Raw genomic sequence first — 26920 nt, 5'->3', positions numbered from 1 at the left:
GTGGGCCTGGGGCGAGAGCTCAGGCCGAGGAGAACCCGGATGTGTCAGGACCGCCGGGGGGGAGGTCCTAAGGGCTGGGGGTGGGAGTCAAACAGGGACAGATGAAGCCTGGGAACCGGGCTCTCCACAGAAGCTGAGCGCCACAAAAGAGCTGCTCTGTCACCAAAATCAAAGACAAAAATTCCAGCCGTTGGCCTGGGAAAGAAGCAAGGAAGAGCCACTCCAGGCCCAGAGCGAGATGAATCACCCATAAAAATTGTTCACTACAGACCCGAGCAAGTCAGAAGTCACTGTTTTTATGGTGAAGGAATGTCCAACTGAGACAAACAGGAAAACTTGTCCCACGGAGACCCAGAGGATCCCGGCGGCAGCAGGCAGACACCCGACCCACAAGGATGCAGACGCACCAGCTGGCACGCCTGGGGCCGAGATGCTCGCGTGGAAAACCAGCGTGGGCGAAGAAGCTGACGGCGAAGTTCTGGACCCCACAAGAAACAAGCCACCGGGAAGGAAGGTCCACAAACGCAACAAACAGGAAGAGCTGCTGTTCTAGAAACGGGGGCAACAGAATGATCTGAAGCACGGTAAGACGAGGTACTTCAGACAGCAAAGGAGAGGAGAGAACAGATACCAAAAGCTGAAACAGGGTAGTATTAGAAGGAAAAAGAGTCAGAAGGCTCGGGGAGGAGGGGGCACCCAGTGTCAAAAACAGAAGTTTGGAATAGAACCAACTAAAAAATATAGTCAGTGAAATAAAAAACGAATCATCAATGTATGGATGATGCAATTGAAGAACAAAATGGTAAACTAGAAGAAATGTCCTATTCTGGAAATTAGTGTTAGAAAATGAAGGGGGGGTGTGTCCAAGAGGAAATGTCTACAAATAGTCAAGAGTAAAAACATGTATTCTCAGGCTAAACACGCAGACCAGATTCTGAGCAATGTAAAGAAAAGTCAGTTCAATCTAGACACACTGAAATGTGCATCATTACAGAATAGGAAAAACATAGGAAGATATTAAAAGCCACCAGAGAGAAGGCAAACCATCAGACGGACAGCAGACTTCTCATTGGCCACAAGATATGCCAGAAGACAATGAAATCATCCCATTAAGGTGGGGAAGGAAGACTCTGAGCCCTTGGAAGAAATACAGGAAGGGTAAGAAAAAACATAAATGATGAAGGATGAAATGCGTTATCTCAGTTGTGCAGATTTTCACATGTATATTTCTGTGTGTGTGTGTGGCGAGAACATTTAAGATCTACTCTCTTAACTTCCAAGTATACAAGTATGTGGTCCAAGTCTAGTATCGTCAACGATCGGAACTGTGCTCTACATTTCATCCCCAGAACAAATTCATCTTTTAACTGGAAGTCTGTATCTTTCGACCAAAGTCTCCCTGTCTCCTCCAGGTCCCAGCCCCCAGCAACCCCCAGTCTACTGTTTCTATGAATTTGGCTTTTCTGGATTCCACATATAAATGTGACATGACATGTATTTCTTTTCTTTTTTAAAAGATGTATTTTTAGAGAGAGAGAGAGAGAGCGAGAGCACGCAAACAAGTTCAGAGTGGGGAAGGGAAGAGGGAGCAAGAGTCTTAAGCAGACTCCCCACGAAGCCCAACGCAGGCCTCGGTCCCACAACCCCAGAATCCCAACCTGAGCAGAAACCAAGAGTCAGACGTTCAACCCACTGCACCTCCAGGAACCCTGAGACATGACACATATTTCAGCAGCAGCCTGATACCCCTGGCAAAAGAAAGTATGTTGGGGACCAGAGATGACACACTGCATTCATCTTCAAATCCTGTATCAGTGAACATGACGTGATTTTTCCCAGTGACACTCTTCCTGGTTACTCAGAATAGCAATTAAACAGTTCTTTAATCTGATTATATTATATTATGTCTTCTTTTCTTATTATGGCAGCCCTGGTACTACTTACTTCAGTTCTAGTGTTTCTAACACATTCTAAGATGGGAAGGGACGCATCCAGGACTTTGATCTTTTGGCAAAAATGTCTGGAGCAGGAGGAAGGAAAAACCTCAGGGAAGCCCCGTGAAAATGTGGCTCTCTTGTCGTTGAGGTGTCCCACAGAGGCGGTAAGTCCCTCCCTCCTGACTCTATCCTCCCAAAACTTCCTGGGGGCTGCTGCTGTTCTCCCTCCCACAGGGGAGAGAAACCCAACCGAAGGTGCCACTGGAGCCCGAGAAGAACCCTGTGACCTTCCTCCGCACACTAGCTGAAGGAAAAGCACAGGCAAGGATCACAGACAGTGTGCCCCAAGCCAGGGATGAAAGCAAACCAGGGAGGTGAGCCAGCTGGGACACGAGATAGTGTTAGGACAGCAGTGGCCAACCATGGGGTTCAAGCCCGGCACAACCAGACCTCCCCATTGTTCTAGAAAACCTGCAAATCCTGGTTCTTCTTCTTCTTTTGTTTTTTGTTTTTGTTTTTAAGATTTTATTTATCTGGGAGAGTGTGAGTGGGGAGGAGGAGCAGAAGGAGAGGTAAGCACGCAGGACTCAATGTGGGGCTGGATCCCGCTGCCCCAAGATCATGACCTGAGCTGAAATCAAGAGTCAGACGCTCAACCGACTGAGCCACCCAGGTGCCCCAATCCTGGTTATTCTTGGTTAGATCTTCTATTTCTTTAAATGTTGGTAACTAATTCACAGTGCCATTGAAATTCAGAAAGGCAAACAAAGCACACACGGTCTGGAACAGCCACCTCGCACTGTTCTCCCACAAGCAGCGGGAATCTCTGAGACCTGGGACCCCACCATGGTCCACTCCCTAGCCGTGAGAAGATCAATCTCAGCCTGTCTCACTCAGCCACAGAGTGACTCCCTGATGTGGTGCGCAGCTTGGAGAAGAGAGATTTGTCCAATTGGGCCCTGATGTTTCCTTCAAAACTCCCATTCTTCACTAGATTTCCTGTCTTGCAGTCTTTCAGTGTGCCTGTACTCACTGTGAAGACCTTCACTGTCCACAGCTGGTTCTGCCTTCTAGGCCCAGAGGGGGGCTCTGGAAAAGCAGCATGTAACAACCTAGAATATTCGAATGCTGAGTTCCCAGAGCCATTCCCTCATCCTCTCCAGGCTTCCAATGTAGCATATCTCACAGTGAACGGAGGGTCCTGGGAAGATGACTGTGGAGACACCCCCGTCTGTCTGCAGACAGGGCACACTCAGAGGGCAAGGGTGAAAAAGAAGTAGACAGCCTCACTATTCTTGATGAATTAGAAAAAGATTTTTTTTTTTTTAAGATTTTATTTATTTGGCAGAGAGAGAGAGCGCATAAGCAGGGGGAGCAGTAGGTAGAGGGAGAAACAGACTCCTTGGTGAGTAGGGAGCCCAATATGGGGCTCTCTCCCAGGACCCTTGGATCATGACCTGAGCTGAAGGCAGATGCTTAAAGGACTGAGCCCCCTAGGCGCCCTGAAAAAAGTTTTGGTTAAGATGCTGTTGCACCTGGTCAGCAGCAAAGCTCCAACCAGAGGACATCTGGCACTGAGACTCGGCTGAAGGGGCCTTGGAGTCAGGACCAGACTAACAACACCAGCAGTCACCCGTGGCCAGGAGGAAGCTAAACCCAGCAAATGATGACACACAGGCCTCTTCACAGTTAAGGAACTTAGATTCACTTTTGTATTTAAACCTTTTTCTTATTCATTGATTTTCCCACCCCTGTGTCAGTTCCCAAGCCCTAAGGGAAGATTGAAGAGAGCTTCAAGGAGAGTGCATGGACGGTCCAGGAAGATGAAGGAGAGCATACATTACCAGCACGACCACCACCGCGTGCCGACCACCCAGCCCAGGGCAGGGCTAGGAGCTGCTGAGGCCGCTGAAGATAAGCTGGGGAATTGGGCAGGTTCAGGGGACAGCTCCCTTCCTCCCTGGGGCAGCCAAGTAACCCAAGGATAGAAAATGCCACCTTAAGGCAGAAAGGCCTGGATCCAAGTCCCTGCATGAAGGAGAGCCATCAGGGAAAGCAGCTCAACCCTCACCAGACTTGATACAAGCCAGAAATAAGCCCGGATGGTGCTGAGTCAGGGGGATGCGGGGACTGTGTGTCACAGTAGCATCGCCCAACACTGCCCTCGGGCAAGTTCCTTGAGGGTCTAGTAGTCTGGGAATGGGTATTGGCCTTTGGACTGGATTCAGGAGGAGCTTCTGTGCGTCGTGTGGCTTGGATGGGCAAAAGTAAGCACGGTGTCACAGGGACTGCAGACTCTGAAACAGTCTGACTTCACTCACGCTCCAAGTACCCCCCTTACTAGTGGCATAATCTCGGGTCAGCTATTTATTCCAAGTGTCCGTGTCCTCATCTGCGAAGCACGGCTCACATCTACCAGAGGGACCTCAAGAGACTGTCACGAGATTTAAATGAGATGATCCATATGGTGCAAAGCACTTTGTGCAGTGCCTGACACTTGGTAAGAACCTAAGTCTTCGTCGTTTCTTGTCTAGTAACGACTCTGGGGCCTCACAGCCCAAAGCCAAACTCAAGTTGAATGTGGGGATGAGAAAGAAAGAGCTGGAAGTTACCACTCATTGTCACAGACCACATAATCCTGACATTTCAAGGGAACTGTTATAAAACTAGAAACAAACCAACCTAGAGGTTGCCTTAGGGGAGCTGGAGGCTGTGACCCCCCCCACCCCCTCCACCTCCCGGCACAAGTTCACGACGGAGGAGTCCTGGTCACCAGTCCTGCTTCCTCTTCTTTTTTTTTTTTTTCTTTAAAAGATTTTATTTATTATTTATTTGGCAGAGAGAGAGAGATCACAAGTAGACAGAGAGGCAGGCAGAGAGAGGGAAGCGGGCTCTCTGCTGAGCAGAGAGCCCGATGCAGGACTCGATCCCAGGACCCTGAGATCATGACCTGAGCCGAAGGGAGCGGCTTAACCCACTGAGCGACCCAGGCACCCTCTGCTTCCTCTTCTTCCTGGGCACAACCAACCTAGCTTCCAGCCTCCTTGTTAGAACTCCCTTCTATCTGATAAGATACAGGTGCAAAAGCAGTGAAAGCCACTCAGCCCTGGCCCATAAGCTCCACCTCTGAGCAATCGTCCAGACACAGGGAACTTCAAAATCATATGTGGAAGATGAAGAAGTACAGGGCACACGGAGCCTGGGTCCCTGAGACCCTGCTTGGAAGAGAGGTGTCCACTGATCATTTTTAGGTATGTAGGAAATAAACTTCTTCTTCTTCTTCTTCTTTTTTTTTTACTATTTTATTTATTTGACAGAGAGAGCACGAGTGTGCACAAGAGGGGGAGCTACACAGGGAGAAGAAGAGGACTCCCCACTGATCAGGGAGCCTGATGTGAGGCTCAACCTGAGATCATGACCTGAGCCGAAGGCAGCCACTTAACCAACTGAGCCACCCAGGTGCCCCAGGAGATAAACTTCTATCGTGACATACTTTTGGATTTGTCTGTTGTGGCAGTTAGAAATTCCTGCTCTTAGATAACCTGTCAAATATTTTCTAGTTAGAGTACTTGACTTAAAATTGGGAAAAAAGTCATACCTTTAAATCACAGCAATTCCATTTCATTTTGTCAACATGAGTTCTATTTACATAAACAACAAATAATTCCCTTCTCCCCAAGCACCTCAGGCACCCCAAGCAAGAAAAGAGTTTCCATTGTCCTGCATGCTCTTTCCCTGAACGCCTGGGTGTTCAGCTCCTGAGAGCACTGTCTTCAACGGGAAAACGGTGCTGTTGTCAGACAGGCAGGAAAACGAATGAGCTACGATCATCATACCTCCCTACAGTCTTGCAACCGTTCAAGTCTCCACACATAGTGGGAGCACAGAACTGGGTCATCATTGATCAGTTTAAACACTGAAGTCTGCTCCCTCACTGCCCCCGTAAGTCCTCCTTCGTCCTTTCTTCGGGATAAGTTTTCCTGTGACTCTGTTCTCCCACCCTTAAATACCCAACAGAAGGATAACTGGTCACTCACCCGATGCATGGATTGGTCTGGTACCTCGGCGCTGTGTAGGAGAAAGGGGAGATATTCTTGTCTACAAAAGACCCGAACCCCAACCGGAAGTTGCTGGTGAGCTTCCTCATCTCCTCAGCGAGCTTGGTGCCCAGGTTCCGGATGTTGTCCAAGTCGTCCTTCATGGACAGGGAGAGGTCCATCAGGTAGTACAGGTCCACAGGATAATCCTCCACCTGTCGAACCTGCAGCTGGAAAGTCGTCTTGTCACCTGTACCAACAGAGAGGCCATGCTCATTAGAGGTCAGCCAACTTGCTGGGGGCTGAAGGGATGGAGTTTGCTTCTAAAGCCGGTCCCCCTGACTTTTCTTTTGCGACTGCATGCCTCTCAGAAGAAATACTGTTCTTGGAAGTGGAGTTACGGTGCTGAAGGGGAAGTTCTAGGTTCTAGGCTCTCTTTCCAAATACTTGGCTCAGGATCTTTTTTTTTTTAAGATTTTTATTTATTTATTTGACAGAGATCACAAGTAGGCAGAGAGGCAGGTAGAGAGAGAGAGAGGGAAGCAGGCTATCTGCCAAGCAGAGAGCCTGATGTGGGGCTCGATTCCAGGACCCAGGGATCATGACCTGAGCCGAAGGCAGAGGCTGTAACCCACTGAGCCACCCAGGAGCCCCAGGATTTTTTTTTTTTTAAGATTATTCATTTATTTATTTATTTGACAGACAGCGATCACAAGTAGGCAGAGAGGAAAGCAGAGAGAGGAGGAAGCAGGCTCCCTGATGAGCAAAAAGCCCAGTGCGGGGCTGGATCCCAGGTTCCTGTGATCATGACGTGAGCCTAAGGCAGACTTTAACCCACTGAGCCACCCAGGAGCCCCTTTGCTCAGAATTTTTAAGGAATCTCTTTAACAACTAGTCTCCTCAGTGCTGTTCTGCTATGTCAGCAAAAAAAGGGCAGTTGGTGGACAAGGAACCAGACAATTCCATGGACACAGATTAGGTGACGGTTGCCCACCAACCACACACCAACTTCTGAGAAAGGAGTAGCCAAGTTGTGAACATGGCGGGGAGAATATTGTAAAGGTGTGAATGAAACAGAAAAGAGGGAATAAACAAAAGGAGGTACGGGCATGAGTGACTAAGAAATAAGACGGGAAGAGAGAGATACAAGGCAAGGGGGAGTGGGAACACATGACTCCTTAACATACCCCAAAGAGCAAAATATTTATGCTTCTGCCACTTTTTCTATTTCCCTAGCCACTTATAAACAATAGTATTTAGTTCTTGTACATATATGACACTTTGGGATATCACAGACATAAGTTATTATCATCAGAAATTATATGTATAAATACAGGAAGACACATTCCAAATTTTAGCACCATCAGAATGAAGGGAGAAAAGAGAGAAAAAGAAAAAACAAAAAAACAGAAACAGAAACACTACTATATTTGCCTACCAGCTACCAGAAAGAGAATATAATTTCTGGTTCCACAATAAGAGTCAGAGACAAAAGAGAAGGAGGAAATAATTCAGAGGGAAAGAAATGAGGAGAAAAGCCCATTTCAGCCCTCCCAGAGCTTCAAGAAAGGCCCAAGTCAGCACCACAACTGGGAGACTCACGCCAGGATAACGATGCTAAATCATTTCATAGGCTCTCAAAACACATCATTTAGAGCCAACTTCCAGAAGCAATCATACCAGATTGTTCTATCTGCCCTTGAGCTAACTCGTTTTTCAGAGGCACCAAGATGTCCTTCAACTCTCTGGGCAGGAAAGCCATACACACGTTTGAAATCTGAACAGACACGCTGTGTTCAGAGGTGCAACCGTGAAGTCGGCCTTTCCTACCCAGAGGGTCCACGCCCGGTCTGTGGGCAGCTACCACCCAGGGAAGCTTGTCTCTAACCTCAAGCTGACCAGCAGCAAGTAGAAGTCCTCTTAAACTTGCAGGATAGGGACTCCAATCCCATGTGCTCCCTCTCCTCCTCCCACCCCAGACAAGCACGTGGCACTAACTAGACCAAAGAGATTCAAAGGACCAAGTTCCAGCTCCGTCCCTTGACCACAGGTGCAACCTGAGCCTTGGTGCCCTTGGGGATACAATGGAAATAACAGTGCAGTCCTGATTAAGGCTATGAAGCGCTCATGTGGAGAACATGTTTTGTAAGCAGGAGAGGCCTGCATAAATGAAGTATAATTATTGTAATTACTATTTGTTGCCTGAGTGACAGCATTGAGCCTGCTTCCTTGGACCTGTCTTTGCGTGTACTACTCTAGCTTCCTCAAGACTGACGTAGTTTGGGTTGCCTGTTGATAGGAGCCTATTTTTAAAAACCATCAGAATCTGACTCAAGGGTGCCTGGGTGGCTCAATGGGTTAAAAGCTTCTGCCTTCGGCTCGGGTCATGATCCCAGGGTCCTGGGATGGAGCCCTGCATCAGGCTCTCTGCTCAGCAGATAGCCTGCTTCCCTCTCTTTCTCTGCCTGCCTCTCTGCCTACTTGTGATCTCTGTCTTTCAAATAAATAAATAAAATCTTGAAAAAAAAAAAAAAAAGAATCTGACTCAAGCAGAAGAATGCTGGAGATTTCTTCCAAAATGAATTCTGGACAGCTGCAATGTCTGCCTCCGGTTCCCATCAGAAAGACTGAGCAGGTCCCAGCACTGAGCAACCCCCAGCCCTGGATGACACAACACGGTGGGGAAGGGGCAGGAGGGAGGAGAACTTGGGGAAGGGGAGTGCCTCCTTGGCCTTGGCTTAGGCAGACCACAGACCACCAGTGGGCAGAGCCTGTGATGCATGTCTGTTCTGTCCAATTCCATGACCTCTTCAGAGAGGCTTTTGTATTTTCTGTCATCTATGCCCTTCCCCCGAAGTTCCCAACTACATCTTCTTTTATCCAGAATCCACTTTTGTGAACTGTGAGTACAGAACTAATGAGCCCTTTAGGACCAGGAAGTCCGAAACAGGCTTGGACTTGGGGAGGCGCCTATGGGAGGGCAGAGGGTGCTAGGCTTGGAGAATGAGAGCTGAGCTGGAATTCAGACCTTGTCACCGAGATTTGGGGAGATTTCAGGCTCCTCTAAATCTGCGTCTCGGTTTCTAGATGGGTAAAATGGGAGGATGTTAATTACTGTGGGGATCAAACAAGACAACGTATCCTAACATCATACAAATGCCTCTACTCCAGGAAGACTTCCACCTGGGTTGCCCCCAGAAGTCAGTTATTAAAGCAATTTCCTGTAGGGATAAAAAGCGAGACAGAAAATTCTGCCAGAAACTTGGGTGTGAACGGCTATAGCTTTGGGCATTACATTTAACTCCACATTTTCCAGAAAGCGAAACAAGGTGGGACCATGCATCTGTGTGTGCTCAGCAGGCATCTACTGGGAAGTGAGAAAGCTCTTGGCATCAACTTCTAAGAGAAACTGATTCAGAGAATCAGTTTGATTCTCAGAATCAAATTCAGAGAAACTGAAACACACACACACCCCTTCCCATTCGGGGGCTGCCAATGTTAAACAAAAAGTATTTTTCCAGTTTTCCATAAAGGGGAGGGTGTAAGAAGGAGGGTGTTATCATTAGCGTTGGGAATGAGGGTTTACTTCTACCTCAGCTATCCCTGATTTTAGATGCTACAAACTTCTCAGAGGGCCATGGCAAGAACGGGATGTTCTGTCAGCAGATTTCAGAGGGGCTGACATTCTTGGACCAAGTCTCAGCATGAGTGTTAAGTGTAGGAGTTAAGCAGCAGTGCCCCAGCCCCGCTACGAGCAAGGTTAGCAGACTGAAGGAGAGGCCGCTGCCACGTGCAGAAAGAAAGTCTGCAACCCACTTTCCATCTCTGGACACACTTCCAGAACCAGGCACGCTCAGCCACTCTCCAGCAGTCCAGCCAGCTACACGGTTCTGCACCACTCAATACATGTCACCTCCACGTGTCCAGCAAAGAGCAGAGCGCTTGTCACCTTCACTGTCAGCGGCAGGTCAGCGCCCACTTCCAGTTCTCCTACCGCAGGCATGTACCAGCTAACCACCTGAAATGTACTTTTAAAGTCTGTTCTCTCTATATACCTTCCCTTCAATCAAAAGTGAAGAGAGAGGGGCGCCTGGGTGGCTCAGTGGGTTAAGCCTCTACCTTCAGCTCAGGTCATGATCTCCGGGTCCTGGGATCGAGCCCCACATCGGGCTCTCTGCCCAGCAAGGAGCCTGCTTCCTCCTCTCTCTTTCTCTCTCTGCCTGCCTCTCTGCCTACTTGTGTTCTCTCTCTGTGTGTCAAATAAATAAATAAAATCTTAAAAAAAAAAAAAAAACTAAAAAAAAAAAAGTGAAGAGAGAGAGAGTCAGGGCACCTGGATGCCTTAGTCAGTTGACCAAGCCTTGATTTAGGCAGGGGTCATGATCTCAGGGGGGTAAAATCAAGCCCCGCATGGAGCTCCCCACTCAGCGGAAGAGTCTGCTTGAGGATTCTCCCCTTCTCCCTCTGCCCCTCCCCCCAAATAAACAAATAAACAAATCTTTAAAAAAATAAAAAAAAAAGTGAGCAGAGAGTGAAAGAGGGAATTCCACCAAGAACCTCTGGTATTTTTAGACTGATTTTTGTCCAAACGTTCAGACAAAGTAGTATTCCAACCGAAATGCTTGCCATGCCCAAATAAATTTAAGTAGTTTTTGATTCCTCAGAATTACCTTTCTGTGCCAAAAACTGAAAGAAGAAGAAGCACATTAAAATCCATTATATTACAAACAGGACTGCAGCTCAACAGGGAATTAGGGCCCAGTGTCCACCTTAGGACCATCATCTAGCTCTTTTGTTGACTGTAGTGGAAGGTAATTAGTATTCCAGAATTAAATCCAGACCTAGAACGAAAGAATTGCCTCCCTGGTCTAGGACAAGGCTGGTGTGCCCTACTGTATCCCACTCCTCACTGCAGAATTCTGACACTGGACGGATGGAATGAAGGAAGGAACCAGGTGAAGACACATGTGGCCTCTACCAGTGTCTGCCCCGAAGGTTTCTCACCAGGACTCAAACAGGTCCAAGGACTCAAACAAGTCCAAGCCCCTGATCTTGTATTTGGAGCCTTTAGGACCCTGAGAGAGAAATTTCTGTTGCTTATAAGCCCTCAGTCTGTGGGTACTTACTAGAGTAGCCCAAATGGACCAAGATTGGGTTTTTTTTGTTTGTTTGTTTGTTTGTTTGTTTTTCCCCAAAGGAAGTAGGAAACTAGGAATGCCAGGCCTGGGTTGTAGACTGCAGGCGTGCTGCTGTGTCCTCACATGGCTGAAGGGAGGAGGGAGCTCTCTGGGGTCTGTTTATAATTCACGGCACTAATCCCATGATTAGTATGAGAGCTCTACCCTCATGACCTAATCACCTCCCAAAGACCCTAGCCTCCTGATACCATCACACTGGGGGTCAGGATTGCAATTTATAAATGTTCCGGGGAAGGCACAAACACGGTGTTAGCCAACCTCTCTTATCCAGCCTCCATCAGGTCTTTCTCAGATTTTATGATAAAGAATATATTCTGTTGGTCTGGGTGGCAGAAGCAACACCTAAGTGAGGTAACCAGGACCTCAAAGTAGGGCCGGGGAGGAGCAGGATAAAAAGCACATATAAGGGCTGGGAAAAGGGCTCAAAACCAACCAGTCCCCTAGGTTAGTTAACAGGGCTGTACCAGTGTCAATTTCCCAGTTTGAGTAATGCACTTTGCTTATGTAACATTACCAGGGAAAGCCAGGAGGGGTATACAAGAACACAATTACTTTTGCAACTTCTTGTGAGCCCACGATTATTTCAGATTAAAACACTTAATATGAAAATACAAAGCTACTAGTCAATGAACTAAAGGATCAAGGAAAATTAATGACGTAAATAAACTCTTTCTAACTGTCCCAATGCTTCAAAACCACCACTAGCCTTTTATTCACCATTTCAATAAGCTTTATTCCAAAGTTTGTATCCTTCATTAAGAATTTTTTTAAGGGACGCCTGGGTGGCTCAGTTGGTTAAGCGGCTGCCTTCGGCTCAGGTCATGATCCCAGCGTCCTGGGATCGAGCCCACATCGGGCTCCTTGCTCGGCAGGGAACCTGCTTCTCCCTCTGCCTCTGCCTGCCTCTTGGCTTACTTGTGATCTCTCTCTCTCTCTTTCTCTGACAAAAAAATAAATAAAATCTTTAAAAAAAAAAAAAGAATTTTTTTAAGATTGTTTTTCTGACATACAGTTTCCAGGATTGGAAACAAAATGGAAAACATGATCCTGTGTTTATACAAAATCCTGCTTAAAGTTTGGCAGTTCCTCAAAAAGTTAAAACATAGAATTACCATATGACCCAGCAATTCTACTCCTAGTTATATACTCAAGATTATTGGAAACACATGTCTGCACAAAAACTTGGGCATGAATGTTCACAGTAGCATTAGTCATGATTGCCCCAAAGTGAAAACAGCCCCAATATTCATCAGCAAAAATGTGGCATATCTATACATACACAAAGGAATATTATTTGGCCATAAAAAGGAAGTCTTGGTGTTACAACATCAATGAACCCTGAAGACATTCTGCAGAGTGAAAGAAGCCAGACATAACCATGGAAATAGAAAGTAGATAAGTGGTTGCCTAGGACTGAAAGTGGCCGGGAGGGAAAAGATAAGGAGTGACTGTTAATGCATACAGGGTTTCTTTTTGAGGTGAGGAAAATGTTCTGGAATGAGACAATGGTGATGAGTGCACAATGTTGCAAATATACTACAAACCACAGATTATTTACTTAAAAATGGTGACTTGGGGCGCCTATCTGGCTTAGTAGGAAGACTACATAACTCTTGATTTGAGGGTCATGAGTTTGAGCCCCACATTGGGTATAGAGATCACCAGAAAAATAAATAAACCTTAAAAAATAAAATTGTTTTTTAAAAATAAAAATAATAAATAAAAATAAAATGGTGACTTCTATGGGATGTCAGTCACTTCTAAAGAAAGAAAGAAAGAAAACAAAAACAAAAGTTCCACATAGAAGAAAATCCATCTTTTTTCCCCAGGTTTATCCTGGAATAATAATTTCACTTTCTTGAAGTATCGCTCATATTATGTTGAGGCTTATCACTGATTAGTCATTAGTATAAGGCTGGCAAAGTGTTACATTCGCTCAACAAGTATCTATATGAGGTATAGGGGAGCAGGGTCAGGGAGGAGACAAAAACGGATTTCTAGAAATCAATAATGGAAAAACCAACCCCTAGATCTGAAGCCTTCTGCAGAATCAGGGTAACTACCTTGAGGTTGACTATGCACTTGGTAAACCGATGCTGTTAACTGCAACGTAACATTCTCTTCCCCCAAATAAATATCTGGGGTTTGTCTCTAAAAATATTAAAATTTTCAAGATTTTAAGAGGCTTCATTGGCTTCAGGTGATGAACAGATTCAACTGACAAAGAGATGCACAAGACTCTAGACCTTTAGGAATTCCGATTTTTATCAGATCTCTTCCAAGTCTTCAGCTCCTCAAACATCCTCACAGTTTGGGTATGTTTAACTGGGCAGCCAACATCTCCATCACCCTGACCTTCCAGAAACTGGCTCTCTTATCACACCTTCCACACAAACAGAGAGCTCACACACAGCACCCATATCCTGATTTTATATAAAAATAGGATCATATTGGGCTTAAATGACTGGGCTCAGTCAGTTAAGCTTCTGCCTTCCGTTCAGGTCATGATCCCAGGGTCCTGGTCACCAGGTACCGCCTCGGGCTCCTTGCTCAGCAGGGAGCCTGCTTCTCCCTCTGCCCCTCCCCCCAACCCCATCTGTGCTCTCAAGTTTTCTCTCTCTCTTGCAAAAATAGATAAAATCTTTAAAATATATACCATTAAAAAAAAAAAAATAGGACCATGCTTTCCATTTTATTTCCAATACCAGAAACTGTATCACAATGTTTAGCAGGAAATATGACTATACTATGACTTATAAAATTAGCAACTTCAACTAATCCCATAATCATCCCTGGCAATCCGGTAGTTCGCGCCTCTGTGTCCAGCAGAGCCACTTATACCCGTTTTTTTGTTTATTTCCAAGACTATTCAATAGGCAAAAGGAAACCTTTCTTATATATATGATGACTCAGAGCTCTTTCATCACCACAGGCATATCAAAATAAGGCTGATTTCCTTCTTCCATAAGTGAACATACATTAAACTTTAGGCATAGATCAATATTGTGCATACGTCTAATGTCAGGAGAACTTGGCCCAAGGAGGCTGCCTTCACTTCCTTAGCTCCTTGTTGGAGGCTGTTTAAAGAGTCCCCTGGTAAATCAAAACAAACAACAATCTCTCTGCCTCAAGTGTGACTGTGACCTTCATTCTGATTCTAAGTAGAATTCAAACTGTGGACTGTCTGACTTGGTGTCACCTCCAGCTCCTTCCTAAACTAAATCCACCCTGAAGGATAAGGATTTGCCACGCTGAAGGAATGTATTTCTCAGAAAATCAGAGGCGCTGAGAGCAATTCTAAATGAGGAGTTTCAAAAATGTTAAGTTAAAAACCTCTGCTGACTATGATGAAACTATAAACGTGGTTGGCGCTGTGAATTTTGGTCTTTGTTAATGATTAAGTGAAGACAGTGTATGATTACAAATACAATGTGAACGTATGAAAATTTTGAACATGTGAATTGAGACAGGGTCTAGTAAAAATGAAAAGCAACATTGCATAAAAGTGGATGATCTCTCAAGACTTTAAGTTATTGTTACAGTGTAATTAAATACAAAAGAAGGAACATCATTCACTTTAATTGATAGCTACTCTCATCCCACACAATGCTTCAATACCTTAATCATCTGCCACAACTCCCACATCCCCCTCTAGGTCACAGCCTCTGACCCCAGGCCAATCTTCATGGATGAAGATGAGTTATCTTAACCCAGAGGACATCACCAAGCAGCTGCCCACAGAGAGGCTCTACTGACTCTTCTCTACCCAGTCACACAGCTTTGCAGGAGCTCTGCCCTCTCTCAGCGTGGGAGCTCACCAAACAACAAAGCTAAGTGTCATTACAGTGGACCATTTATAAAAATAGCAGCCTCAACTAATCCCTGCGCTAATCCCTGGCCATCCAGTAGCTTGTGCCTCTCTGTATAGCACGGCTGCGTACACCTCCTTTTATTTCTTATTTCTTTTTTTTTTAATTGTTTAAAGATTTTATTTATTTGACAGAGATCACAAGCAGGCAGAGAGACAGGCGGGGATGGGGGGAGCAGGCTCCCCGCTGAGCAGAGAGCCCAATGTGGGGCTCCATTCCAGCACCCTGAGATCATGACCCGAGCTGAAGGTAGAGGCTGAACCCACTGAGCCACCCAGGTGCCCCCTTATTTCTTATTTCCAAGACAATTCAATAAACAGAATAAAACATTTTTTTAAAGATTTTTATTTATTTATTTGACAGAGAGAGAGAACCCGCAAAAGAGGAAACACAAACAGGGGAGTGGGAGAGGGAGAAACAGGCTCCCGCCAAGCAGGGAGCCCAATGTGGGGCTCGATCCAGCAACCCTGGGATCATGACCTGAGCTGAAGGCAGATGCTTAATGACTGAGCCATCCAGGTGCCCCCAGAATAAAACGTGTTTAAAATATACAAAGACACCGGGGCACCTGGGTGGCTCAGTGGGTTAAAGCCTCTGCCTTCGGCTCAGGTCATGATCCCAGGGTCCTGGGATCGAGCCCCACGTTGGGCTCTCTGCTTAGTGGGGAGCCTGCTTCCTCCTCTCTCTCTCTGCCTGCCTCTCTGCCTACTTGTAATCTCTGCCTGTCAAATAAATAAATAAAATCTTTAAAAAAAATAAAAAATAAAATATACAAAGACACCAACAACAAGCATCACTAAGCGCTTATGATGGCAACGTTGGGCGAAATCCGTCTCTGAGACACTGAGAATGGGTATTCAAACCTAGACTTCGCTGACTCCAGGATCTGCATCTTTGGCCACTAGTCTGAAAATAATGGTAATTTTGACTTCTTAAAGTGTATGTATACAAGAAGTCTCATTTAAGCTTTTGAACGTGGCTATAAGGAATGTAGGTGGCAAAGACCTTGAGATGTGAAGGGGTGGGGTAAACTGCCCAAGCCCTCCTAGCTAGGGACAGGGCCAGTGCTAGAACTCAAGATGGCCAACCACATCCGTGACCTTGCCACCGGCTCCAAGCGGCCTTGGAGTTGAAATAAACCATCTGCCAATGGTTTCTTAGGCAATGAGATAGAAGAAAAGGAGGAAAATCAAACAATTTGGAAATAGGCTACCTTCCCTCAAAATGTGATACTTTCTAATTTAAGCACATGCATATCCACTTTTTGACCTTACCACAATTCCAATATGTGGAATATTATATTTAAAACATGGTAAACTAGAAAAAGTCGTGAGTTTTGTTGTTGCAACAAGCTGGGGTGGAATGAGAGTCACCATTTCTTTTTCTTTTTATTTTTTTAAAAGATTTATTTATTTATTTGAGAGCAATAGAATGAGAGAGAGCCTGAGAAGGGAGAGGTCAGAGGGAGCAGCAGACTCTCCTCGAGTTGGGAGCCCAATGTGGGACTCCATTCCAGGACTCCAGGATTACGACCTGAGCTGAAGACAGTCGCTCAACTAACTGAGCCACCCAGGTGCCCCCAGAGTCACCATTTGTAACTGGCAGACCTTGAGCAGGTCGCTTGTCATGTAAAATGGTCTTACCTACCTAGGAGTAAGCCAGGCATTCAGCACATAGTAGGTATACAAAATCCGTTAGTTTCCTCATATCACAACCAATGCTAGGGCTTGCAGGGGCTCTAGGGTCATAAAACAAAATAACTCTGCTCTAAAAGTTTGTCCTTTCAGAATGCCATGGACTCCAGTGGAATTTGCTGACAAGGAAAAATACATTTTCCTGGAAGCAGCACCTTCCTAAGAAACGTGCGTTAACTAGGGAGTAAACCTAGTAGCAGTGTCCTCCCACGGAAGGCCATAACGTCATTCCTAATAGCCAAAAAATAGCAACAACTCAAGTGTCCACTGATGGATGAACAGACCAACAAAATACAATAAACACACACGAGGGGAGTTTAAAAAGGAAGCCTTAAAAAGGAAGCAGATCTGACACACGCGACAACATGGATGAACCTTGAAGACATTTCTGAGTAAAAAAGGCAGCCACAAAAGTAAAAGTATTGGAGAGTCCGATTACTATCACTTATAAGGGCTCCCCGAGTAGTCAAACTCACGGCAGAAAGGAGTCAAACTCATCACCAGGAGGGAGGGAGGATGGGGGTAGAAGCTAGAAGTAGTGTTCAGGGACACCAGGCTGGCTCAGGCCGTTAAGCCTGCGCCTCTTGATTTCCTTGATTTTGGCCCATTTGGCCCAGATCATGATCTCAGGATCATGGGGCTCCTGCTCAGCAGGGAGTCTGCTTCTCTCCCTCTCCCCCTGCCCTTCCCCCTGCTCCCTCTGTCCCACTCCCCCCACACACATGTGCTTCTCTTCCTCTCTCTCTCTCTCAAGTGAATGAAGAAAAAAAAATGCGTGTTAGTGGGCACAGAGTTTCAGGCTGGGATAATGAAAAAGTTTTGGAGACAGGTAGTGGTGATAGACAAGGTGAATGTATTTAACGCCGTTGAACTATATACCTTAAAACAGTTAAAATGCTCAATTTTATGTTATATATATTTTACTTCAATCAAACAGATAGCAAAGATCCCGCTCTGTCCACAGGGGCCTTTTACTTACTCTGCCTCCTGGGGCCTGGGCGAGGCCTTGCCCTTTCCCTCTGCGGGCTCAGCTCTGAGCCTGCCCCCGCTCACCTCCCCATCATTAGCACACCCCCTCCTCATGGTGCTCACCAGGCCGCAGGTTCAGGGCAATCTTCTGTGGCCTCAGCTGAATAACATCTGAGCTGGCGGGACTGGAGCCCTTGCTGCTGAGAGGCAGGCTCCGCAGGACCTGGGTGCTGCTGGCGGGGCTCTCAAACTCACCCCCACAGCCGTTTCTGGCCAGGTTTGCCTTCAAGTCACAGCGGGAGGTGACAGAGTGCAGGCTGCCGAAGTCCTAGATGCAGCAACAAAGGAAGAGGGCAGAGAATGGTCAGGCTATCTTTCCAGAACACCTCTGGAGTGGACCCAACAGCACCTAGTGCCTGTACCCGAAACACTCCGCACTCCATTTTCATTGTCAGAAAGTGGTGAAACCGATCACACATACCCCAAATGCTCACTAGGATTATGAGGGTTAATGAAGGTACTGGATACGAAAGCCCTTTGTAAACTGTAAATGCATAATAAAAAGGTTTGGTTTCACTGTTACTTTAATGATCAAAATTCTCCTAAAAAAATGGGCCTGTCTGGACAATTAGCGGGAGAAAAGTAACATGGCCCATTGCACAACTAAAAATGTTTTAAAGATACTATGTAAGTAGACAAGTAGTCATCATTCAGGCAATCAAGAGTTAACTTATGAGGCATCCACTCATCTGTTGTGCAGGCATGGGGCATTACACACCCATTACACACCCATTCTGCAAGACAACGTGGCAATAAACACTGTACCCTTTGACCCGCTGGTGAAGTCCTAGGAATCTATCCCAAGAAGTCAATCAGAAGAGAGGGGAGGGCACCTGGGTGGCTCAGTCACGAAGCATCTGCCTTTGGCTCAGGTCATGATCCCAGGGTTCTGGGATGGAGCTCCACATCAGGCTCCCTGCTTAGGGCGGAGCCTGCTCTTCCCTCTCTTTGCTACTCTGCCTGCTTATGCTCTCTGTCTCCATCTCTGTCAAATAAATAAATAAAATCTTTAAAAAAGGGGGGGGGACTCTATAAGATACATACTGAGTATAAACTTGTAAACATAAAGCCCTCAACTATAAGAAAAACATGGTATATCACCTCCGTAGATGACATGATCATTCAAAATTATGAAGACTGGAAAGAAAGTCCAAAACGTGCTAAGAAAGAAGATCAGAAAATAAAATTGTATCCGCATTAGGACTCAAAACAAAAAAAATTTTTTTTTAATTTTATTTATTTATTTGACAGACAGAGATCACAAGTAGGCAGAGAGGCAGGCAGAGAGAGAGAGAGAGGAGGAAGCAGGCTTCCTGCTGAGCAGAGAGCCTGATGTGGGACTCGATCCCAGGACCCTGAGATCATGACCTGAGCCGAAGGCAGCGGCTTAACCCACTGAGCCACCCAGGCACCCCAAAACAAAAATTTTTAAAAATAAAGACAGTTGAGGCATTAGTGTAGAGGGACTAAAATTACATTTTTTCTTTTATTATTTTTACTGTAGTTTGAGCAATAAAGCCACATTGATAAGAAAAAACTTCCTTTTCTTAAGCTGGATTTAGGAGAAGGCTAGATATCAGGATGACCCAACCTTATCTGGGGCACCAGGACTTTAGGATATCCACTTTAAAACGAAATAATATACTCTACTATAAAATATGGTACTTTGTAAGTATTGGTTGTTTCCAGTAAGGGAATTTTTTTTCTTTTTTTTTTTAAAGATTTTATTTATTTATTTGATAGACAGAGATCACAAGTAGGCAGAGAGGCAGGCAGAGAGAAAGGAGGAAGCGGGCACCTCGCCGAGCAGAAAGCCCGATGCGGGGCTTGATCCCAGGACCCTGAGACCATGACCCGAGCCAAAAGCAGAGGCTTTAACCCACGGAGCCACCCAGGTGCCCCTCCAGTAAGGGAATTTTTAACAGCAAACCAAATCCAGGATGCTCTCTGAACACCCTCTCGCTGATAGATGTAGAAAAGCAGATCACCTCCACCAGCTGGTTGGAGGCCTGTGCTGGTGGCCCTGATCACCCTCTTCATAGCTGGAGGGGTTCTGATGCTGATCTCTTCCTCTTGCCTCTGTAACATTTTGCCAGAAAGCCTCAGCTGAGTCAAGTGTCCTCCCCACTGTGGTAGGAGACAGACTGCTGGCAGAAGCAGAGAGACGAAGGGGACTCGCCCTTCACCATGGTCGAGGCTCCAGGGCTAGCCAACACCTACTTGAGCCTTCGCAAGATTCAACACTAAGGAGTCAAGAAGAATCTGCAGTGTTTTTATATAAGTGAAACCAGATGTGTTGTTCTGGGCCTCTGTGATATTTGCTGTTGTTTATTTTATAATCGAATTTTATTTATTTATCTATTTGTTTGTTTTGATATATTGAGCCCCTGGAGATCTTGCCTGTCAACCTCAGGGACGGTGCCATAAGTCTAAGTGTCTCCAGACACTCGTGGATCAGGTGAGAAAATAATTATTCCAGCTTAAAATGATTATCCTCGAAATGATACAAGATTTCAAAGCTAGGCTTTCCAAGCTGGGTTCCAAATGGACAAGCATGACTCTGATGTAGAAATTCTAATAAAGTAGTGAGAAAGCGAAGGGATGGGGGAAGGAGTAACTTCTGATGGCCCCACAGTAGCAGTCTGCTGTCTTGAGGTCCTGCAGCAGAGCTCCACTTGGCTGTCCAGAGCTGGAAGGGGCTTGCCTGCTCATGAACTTCTTGCTGGCTTCTGGCATCCTGGCCCTTGCTGCCAGCTCCCCCAGTTCTGATGAGCTGGTTGTGCTTGGCCCAGTTCTGGTAGTCAATGTGTCTTGAGCACTCCAGTGCAAAACTCTGCCTCCAGGTTGGCCATGAAAGCATCTGTGTTGTCCCCGAAGTGATGGGAGCCCGACACCCCTCCCACTGGTCTGGAGCAGCCTGCATTCTGGAACAGACCAGGTCACAGAGCCAACCTGCTGCCCTCTACGCAGCAGGTAGTGGCATGATTCTTAATCCACAGCCTTGGCAATTCATTCATTGAGATCACACCATACCACCCAGACACCTGCACTAGCAGTGAACTTCACTCAAGCTTCCCAGTCATCCTGCTCAAAGGGGTCTTTGACAGGCACGAGCAGTCCTTGATGGAGAACTTGTATGGGGCCACCTGCTGGCTAGGGAAGCCGCACAGCTGAGATCACCAAGAGACTTAAAGCCCAGGTCACCCTTCCCAGACCTGAAGAAATCAGACAGCCACACCCAGGCCAATCACAACCGGGTCTGCAAGTCTGGCTGTCCCAGCCGTACTCTAGAGACTCTGCAGCTTCTTTAATCTCTAGGGTATTAGAAGCAAGGCTCTCCTCATTCCCCTCACTGGTACCAGTATATTTCTCATTAATAATATTCCTCAAGGTTGTGATAAACTTCCACTCCAGTGCTCATGGTTTTTCGAAGTTCATTGCACGGGCCGTCAACCTCTGTATTGTCACCTGCCAGTAGGAGAACTACCAGTGACCACATTAAAACTGTAACTCAAGGGACGCCTGGGTGGCTCAGTGGGTTAAGCCACTGCCTTAAGTCCCGCATCGGGCTCCTTGCTCAGCAGGGAGTCTGCCTCTCTCTCTGCCTCTGCCTGCCTCTCTGCCTGCTTGCGTGCTTTCTCTCTCTCTTTCTGACAAATAAATAAATAAAATCTTTAAAAAAAAAAAACAACCAGTAACTCGAGGGGCACCTGGCTGGCTGAGTCGGTAGAATAGGAGACTCTTGATCTAGGGGTGGTGAGCCCCACATTGGGCATAGAGACCACTATAAAACAAACAAACAAACAAACTGCAACTCATACAGTGACTTCAGAAGTGCCCACCAAGTCAACAATGGGACAACACAGGGAGCCCCCTTCTCAGCAGCTCCAGCTGCACACACAGCCAAGGGACACCCTATTGTGGCACCTGTGCCAAATTTAGATTTCGTCTCAGTGTCACCGATCTCTATCGCTGCTTTGTCAACCCTGTCCTAGTTCACAAAGCTCAGTGTCCTGTTACTTGGGATGGGCCCAATGGTTTCACTGATACTGTTCCACGGTCTTTGGGACATCTTTACCTATATGTTGAATCTCGTCACTGTCCCAGGGGTCTGAGGCCTCGAAGACACCCCGAGGCACCTCTGGCCTTGGCAGGCATGAATGACCTTCTGAGAGGAAGGCAGCTACCCCGGGAGAGTGGGAGATTGGTGGGAGATTCCCACAGAGCTGAAGGTCCATCTGGCACAGAGTCTGAAAAGAGCCACGACTCATCTCTTGCTGCCCAAGGAAAGGACAGAGAATACTGCAGGCCCAGCTGGCCAACCCCACATGTCCAAGGGCTTCTCCTCTCCCTCCATGCCGGAGCTCTTCCCTAGGTCATTGTTCAGATGCCAGGGACCTGACACCCGGGCCCTCGTCCAGGTGCCAGAAGACAGCAAGTTCCAAAGGGAAGGGACTCGGAGGCATCCTCGGGTGCCAGCCCCTGGTCTCTGTGGGTGAGGAATCAGAGGTCCACATGCCAAAGTTCATGCCTAAATTCATCCAAAAAACCCAAGTTCACCTGGCTTCAGCTGCCTGGACTCCAGTGCTTTTTGCATTGCCTCCCTTTCATCTCAACAAGGCCACAGCTGAATGCTGCAGCAGGAAACCAATGCTGGGTCCACAGACCCCATCCCTCTGAATTTAGAGTTTCCTTGCTGCCCCCAAGGCAGAGATCTGCCTGCCACCTCTCAAACTGAGAGGATAAATATTCTTCTTATGCAGAAAAACGGCTACGGATGGAGGTGGGGAGACTTCATCTCAACATGGAAACCAGTATCAGGAAGGGCTCCTGGTGGGGCACAGCACAACTGCGAGCAGGTGCTCCTGATCTCTGAGCTGGAAGGAGTTTCAGCTCACGGCAGAAGCATCCGCCTGTCCACAGTCTCCAGAAAGGCCTCCAGGAACCCTCGGAGGGCTCATAAAAGGAAACGGCATTACAGGCAAACTTCCAAGAGAAGCATCAAAATGGGAACAGGAACTTGAAACATCTTTTATGGCTTTTAGTCACCCTGCGGTAATATAAAAAGACAACGAAGTGTTCCAAATGTAGATCCCTTTTAATTTGCTACAACGCTGGCCTTTGCACATTGTTGGAACTTGGTCCCCTTTCCCCCTCCACCACCTATGATGCGGAGGACAGGACGAGCTCCACTGCTGGTTGTCACACTGTAACACCTAACTCCCGGGACATTTTGTTCCCCAAGATCTCTCTCCCTGCGGTGCAAGCCAGGGCTCGCACCCTGGCCAGGGCGATCGGGTTCATTCAGCACACTGCCCTCTGCCTGGGGATGGAGAAATCCCTCTGTCAGCTTTCAGGCAGCTCATTTAATTCACTGAACAAATATTTATGAAGCATCTACAACAGGCCACGATTATTCCTTTCATGACCACAAAGAGCTTTTCTCTCAAAGAATCTGTAATTTAATGTGAGTTAAAGCAAATGCTCATTTCTTTTTCATTTCCTCCCAGCTCAAATGAGAATACAGGCCATGTCCCCCCTTGATAGCCCTTCAGGCCACCATAATTTCCCCCGAAAGTCCACTCAGCCCATTACGGGATGCTACTGTGGTCTTGTCTAAGCTGTACAACAGGATGCTGGTGTGGTTTTGGCTTAGCTGCCCCGGCTTTCTTGCAACTGGACACTAAGTGTCCAATGAACCTCTAACACTGTCTTGCTTTCCTGCCTCTAAATGGTCTCCTTCCTCCTGCATCCAGCCCTACTGACCTCTTCATTTCTGCTTCTCCATGTCTGTCTCCAAGGCAAACACCCTTCACCCCAGCCCACACTTTCACAGGCTTCTTCCATTCCAACCCCATTTCTATCTACACACCACAAGCCAGTGGCCGTGCGTCCCTGGTCCTTCTCCCTCTGGCTTTTCATCAGCCTGTGCTGGCCAAGGCTACATCACCTCAAGCTGTCTCACCATCTTGCCCTATGGGCTCCCCAGTCCCCCAGCCCTGCATGCAATCTTGTAGTCTGTCTTCTTCTCCTCTTCTGCTCCCAGACTCTGCTTTCTACCCTCACGAGGAGTCTGGGTCCTTCAGCCCTGCCCACTTCTCCCAAACCACCATCCTCCTACAAGCCACAGTTGCCCCCTGCTTCCAGCATGAACCCTGTGCTCCCCATCTCCCTGGGCACACAGCTGGATCCAGTCTACTGGCTCTCCCTGCATGTAGGAAGAGCGACAGGACTAGGTGGTCAGCCAGGAAGTGTAAATGGAGAGAAGGCGGGCTGCCCTGGGCCTTGCGGGAAAAACATACACACACTCTTGCCCTACAAACTCCTCTCACAGCCAGCTGGGTTGAGAGGCTCACAGGCTGAGATCAGGGGCAGATTTCCACTTGAAGAAAAAAAAAAAGGCAGACAAAATGGCTGATACACTGATGGAATTTGTTGTGGGTTTTATCCAGTGCAGGACAACAGTACCCTAAGTGCTCACACTGGCCAAGAAGCAAGGGCCAAGGAGGTATCATGAAGGACAGGGGTGAGGGGTGCCGTGGGAACAGGTAAGGACAGGCAAGGAGAGGTGGCCTCCTGCACTCCTGGTCTCAGAGTACCAGAAAGTCTGGCAACTCTATTATCTTTTTTGGGGGCCGCCTGGGTGGCTCAGTGGGTTAAAGCCTCTGCCTTCGACTCAGGTCATGGTCCCAGGGTCCTGGAATCAAGCCCCACATTGGGCTCTCTGCTCCACGGAGAGCCTGCTTTCTCCTCTCTCTCTCTGCCTGCATCTCTGCCTACTTGTGATCTCTGTCAAATAAATAAATAAATAGAAATCTTCAAAAAAAAAAAATCTTTTAATTTTCAAATTCTTTAAAAAGATTTATTTATTTATTAGAGAGAGAGAGAGAAATGCACAGGGTGAGGGGGAGGGAGAGGGGAAAAGAAACGCAAGCAGGCTCTGTGCTGAGCATGCAGCCCAATGCAGGGCTTGATCCCCTGATGCTAAGATCATGACTGAAAATGAAATCAAGAATCAGATGCTCAGGGCACCTGGGTGAATCAGTCAGTTAAGCAGCTGCCTTCAGCTCAAGTCATGATCCCAGGGTCCTAGGGTCCAGCTCCACATCTGGCTCCCTACTTAGTGGGACATCTCCTCCTCCCTCTTCCTCTGGGGCTCCTCCTGCTTCTGCTCTCACTCATGCTCTCTTGCTCAGATTAAAAAAAAAAAAAGGAAAGAAAGAAAAGAAAAAAAAGAGAGGCTCAACAGACTGCGTCACCCAGGTACCCCAAAAATAAAATCTTAAAAAAAAAAAAAAAAGGGGTCATGCAGCAGAATGGAATAGAAAACTAGCAAGAAATGCTGAGTGGGAGCCCGACGCCAGCAGACTCCAATTCAATACCTCCAATTAAATACCACAGGAACAGCAGGGCAGACGAGGGAGAGGAGGTGGAATTAGTTTGCACTACGAGATCAAGAGCTAGGGAGTCCCGATGGAGGATGTCTCCCAATGACTCCGCACTGGTGTGCGGTCACAAGAGGTGGGTGGGGCAGAATCCACACAAACCCACCTGTCAACAAGCTGGCCCTCCCTCACCATCCCTGAGGGACCAGCCCTCGGTGCACACTCGTCATGTGCTCATGGCAGATACCTGACCTCTCTAATGCCATCCTGACATGTACGGTTAGGAAGGCACTCGATCACACTTACTCTGCCTTGCTAAAGTGCATAGGTCGACCAGAAAGCATTCCTGAACTGTCCAAACCCAGTTCCCTGAAACACACTCACATCCTGAGGGCAGTTCACCCCACAAAGAAAATGGGAAGCGGCATTGCCACGCAGGCATCACAGGGACTTCTGCAGCCAAGACCCAGGCTCCGTGTAAGCCCAGGCAACCCGCTGGGCTAGAGAGGAAACCCAGGTGTGGGCCCAGGGAAAGCAAGGCTCCTGGAGATAACGTCATTCACTGTCAATATTAGCATATCAGAGTCCTGGAAGTACTAGCCCAAGAAAGGAAGAAACCTGACGCAGACAGCTGACCCTGGCTTCCAGGTCCCACTGCTTCCATTTATGAGACGATACCGTGGATGACAGGGGCAGTGTGCTGGGTAACACTCATTCCGTTCATCAGCAGTCCTATCCGAGACTCCTCTCTGCACTCATCTCATTTTATACCCCCAAGAACGCTGGAGGGTGGCATTGTCACTGGCATCTGACACATCACACAACTGGGAGCAAAGCATGGCAAAACTGAGATTCAAACTGGTTTTCTAGAGGTGCCTGGGTGGCTCAGTCGGCTCTCAGCAGGAAGCCTGCTTCTCCCTCTTCTGCCCCTCCTCTCTACTCACGCTCTCTCTCTCTCAAATAAATAAAATCTTAAAAAAATAAAAAATAAACTTTGGTTTTCTAACTACATGTTGTTTAAGCCCATCTTTTTTTTTTTTGACAGAGATCACAAGTAGGCAGCGAGGTGGTGGGGTGGGGGGGGAGCAGGCTCCCTGCTGAGAAGAGAGCCCAGTGCAGGACTTGATCCCAGGACCCTGACATCACGACTTGAGTCTAAGGCAGAGGCTTTAACCCACTGAGCCACCCTGGCGCCCAAGCCCATCTCTTTTATCAACTATGAATTTCTGCCAGATTCTGGGCTAGATCTGAGGAGTCAAGATGAATAAGACATAGTTTAGGTTTCTAAGAAGACAACAATTTAGTTAGTCACGGGCATAAAAACAAATTAATACAATAAAAGGTTATCAGTGCTATCAAGGAAGTAGGAAATACAGGGAGATGAAGAGGGGGTCATGGCCTGCACATGCAGACACACAATAAATACCAATCCAGTGAAATCCTTCAGTCAATACTTATTGAGCAACTGCTGTGTGCCAGACAACACTCTAGGTCCTGGGGATGCAGCAAGGAAGAAAATAGATAAAAGCCATGCCCCAACATTCTGGAAGACAGAGATAGTCTCATACCAAAGGGCCTGGGCAGACTGATGGATGAAGAGGTAGATGGTTATGTCTAGGAAGCCAGGAAGGCCTTCTAGGCAAAGGAGCAACACAGGGAAAACCATGAGGGCGTCCACCGGGCGGGGCTTTCTGACGATCTTCAGGGTAGTTCCCTCTGACTAAAGTCCTGGAGGCAGGCAAGGGACAATGGGGACATACAATGCCAGTGA

The 26920-nt window shown here is 47.1% G+C and overlaps 1 protein-coding gene across 2 annotated transcripts in view; it reads right to left on the bottom strand.

Annotated features, from left to right (window-relative positions):
• ITGB5 (integrin subunit beta 5) overlaps nt 1-26920 on the bottom strand; it is a 114294-nt gene that overhangs the window by 73151 nt on the left and 14223 nt on the right. For both annotated transcript variants that reach the window (XM_082699643.1, XM_082699644.1), the window contains exons 3-4: nt 17828-18032; nt 5975-6224 (exon numbers count right to left, since the gene is read on the bottom strand). In XM_082699643.1, the coding sequence (XP_082555769.1) occupies nt 5975-6224; nt 17828-18032 (455 nt within the window). The remainder of the gene's footprint in view (nt 1-5974; nt 6225-17827; nt 18033-26920) is intronic.

The sequence above is a fragment of the Mustela nivalis genome (genome assembly GCF_964662115.1).
Source record: "Mustela nivalis genome assembly, chromosome: 1".
Lineage (NCBI taxonomy): Eukaryota > Metazoa > Chordata > Mammalia > Carnivora > Mustelidae > Mustela > Mustela nivalis.
The sequence above is the reverse complement of the archived record's forward strand: the minus strand, read 5'-3'. Positions and strand labels throughout refer to the sequence as shown.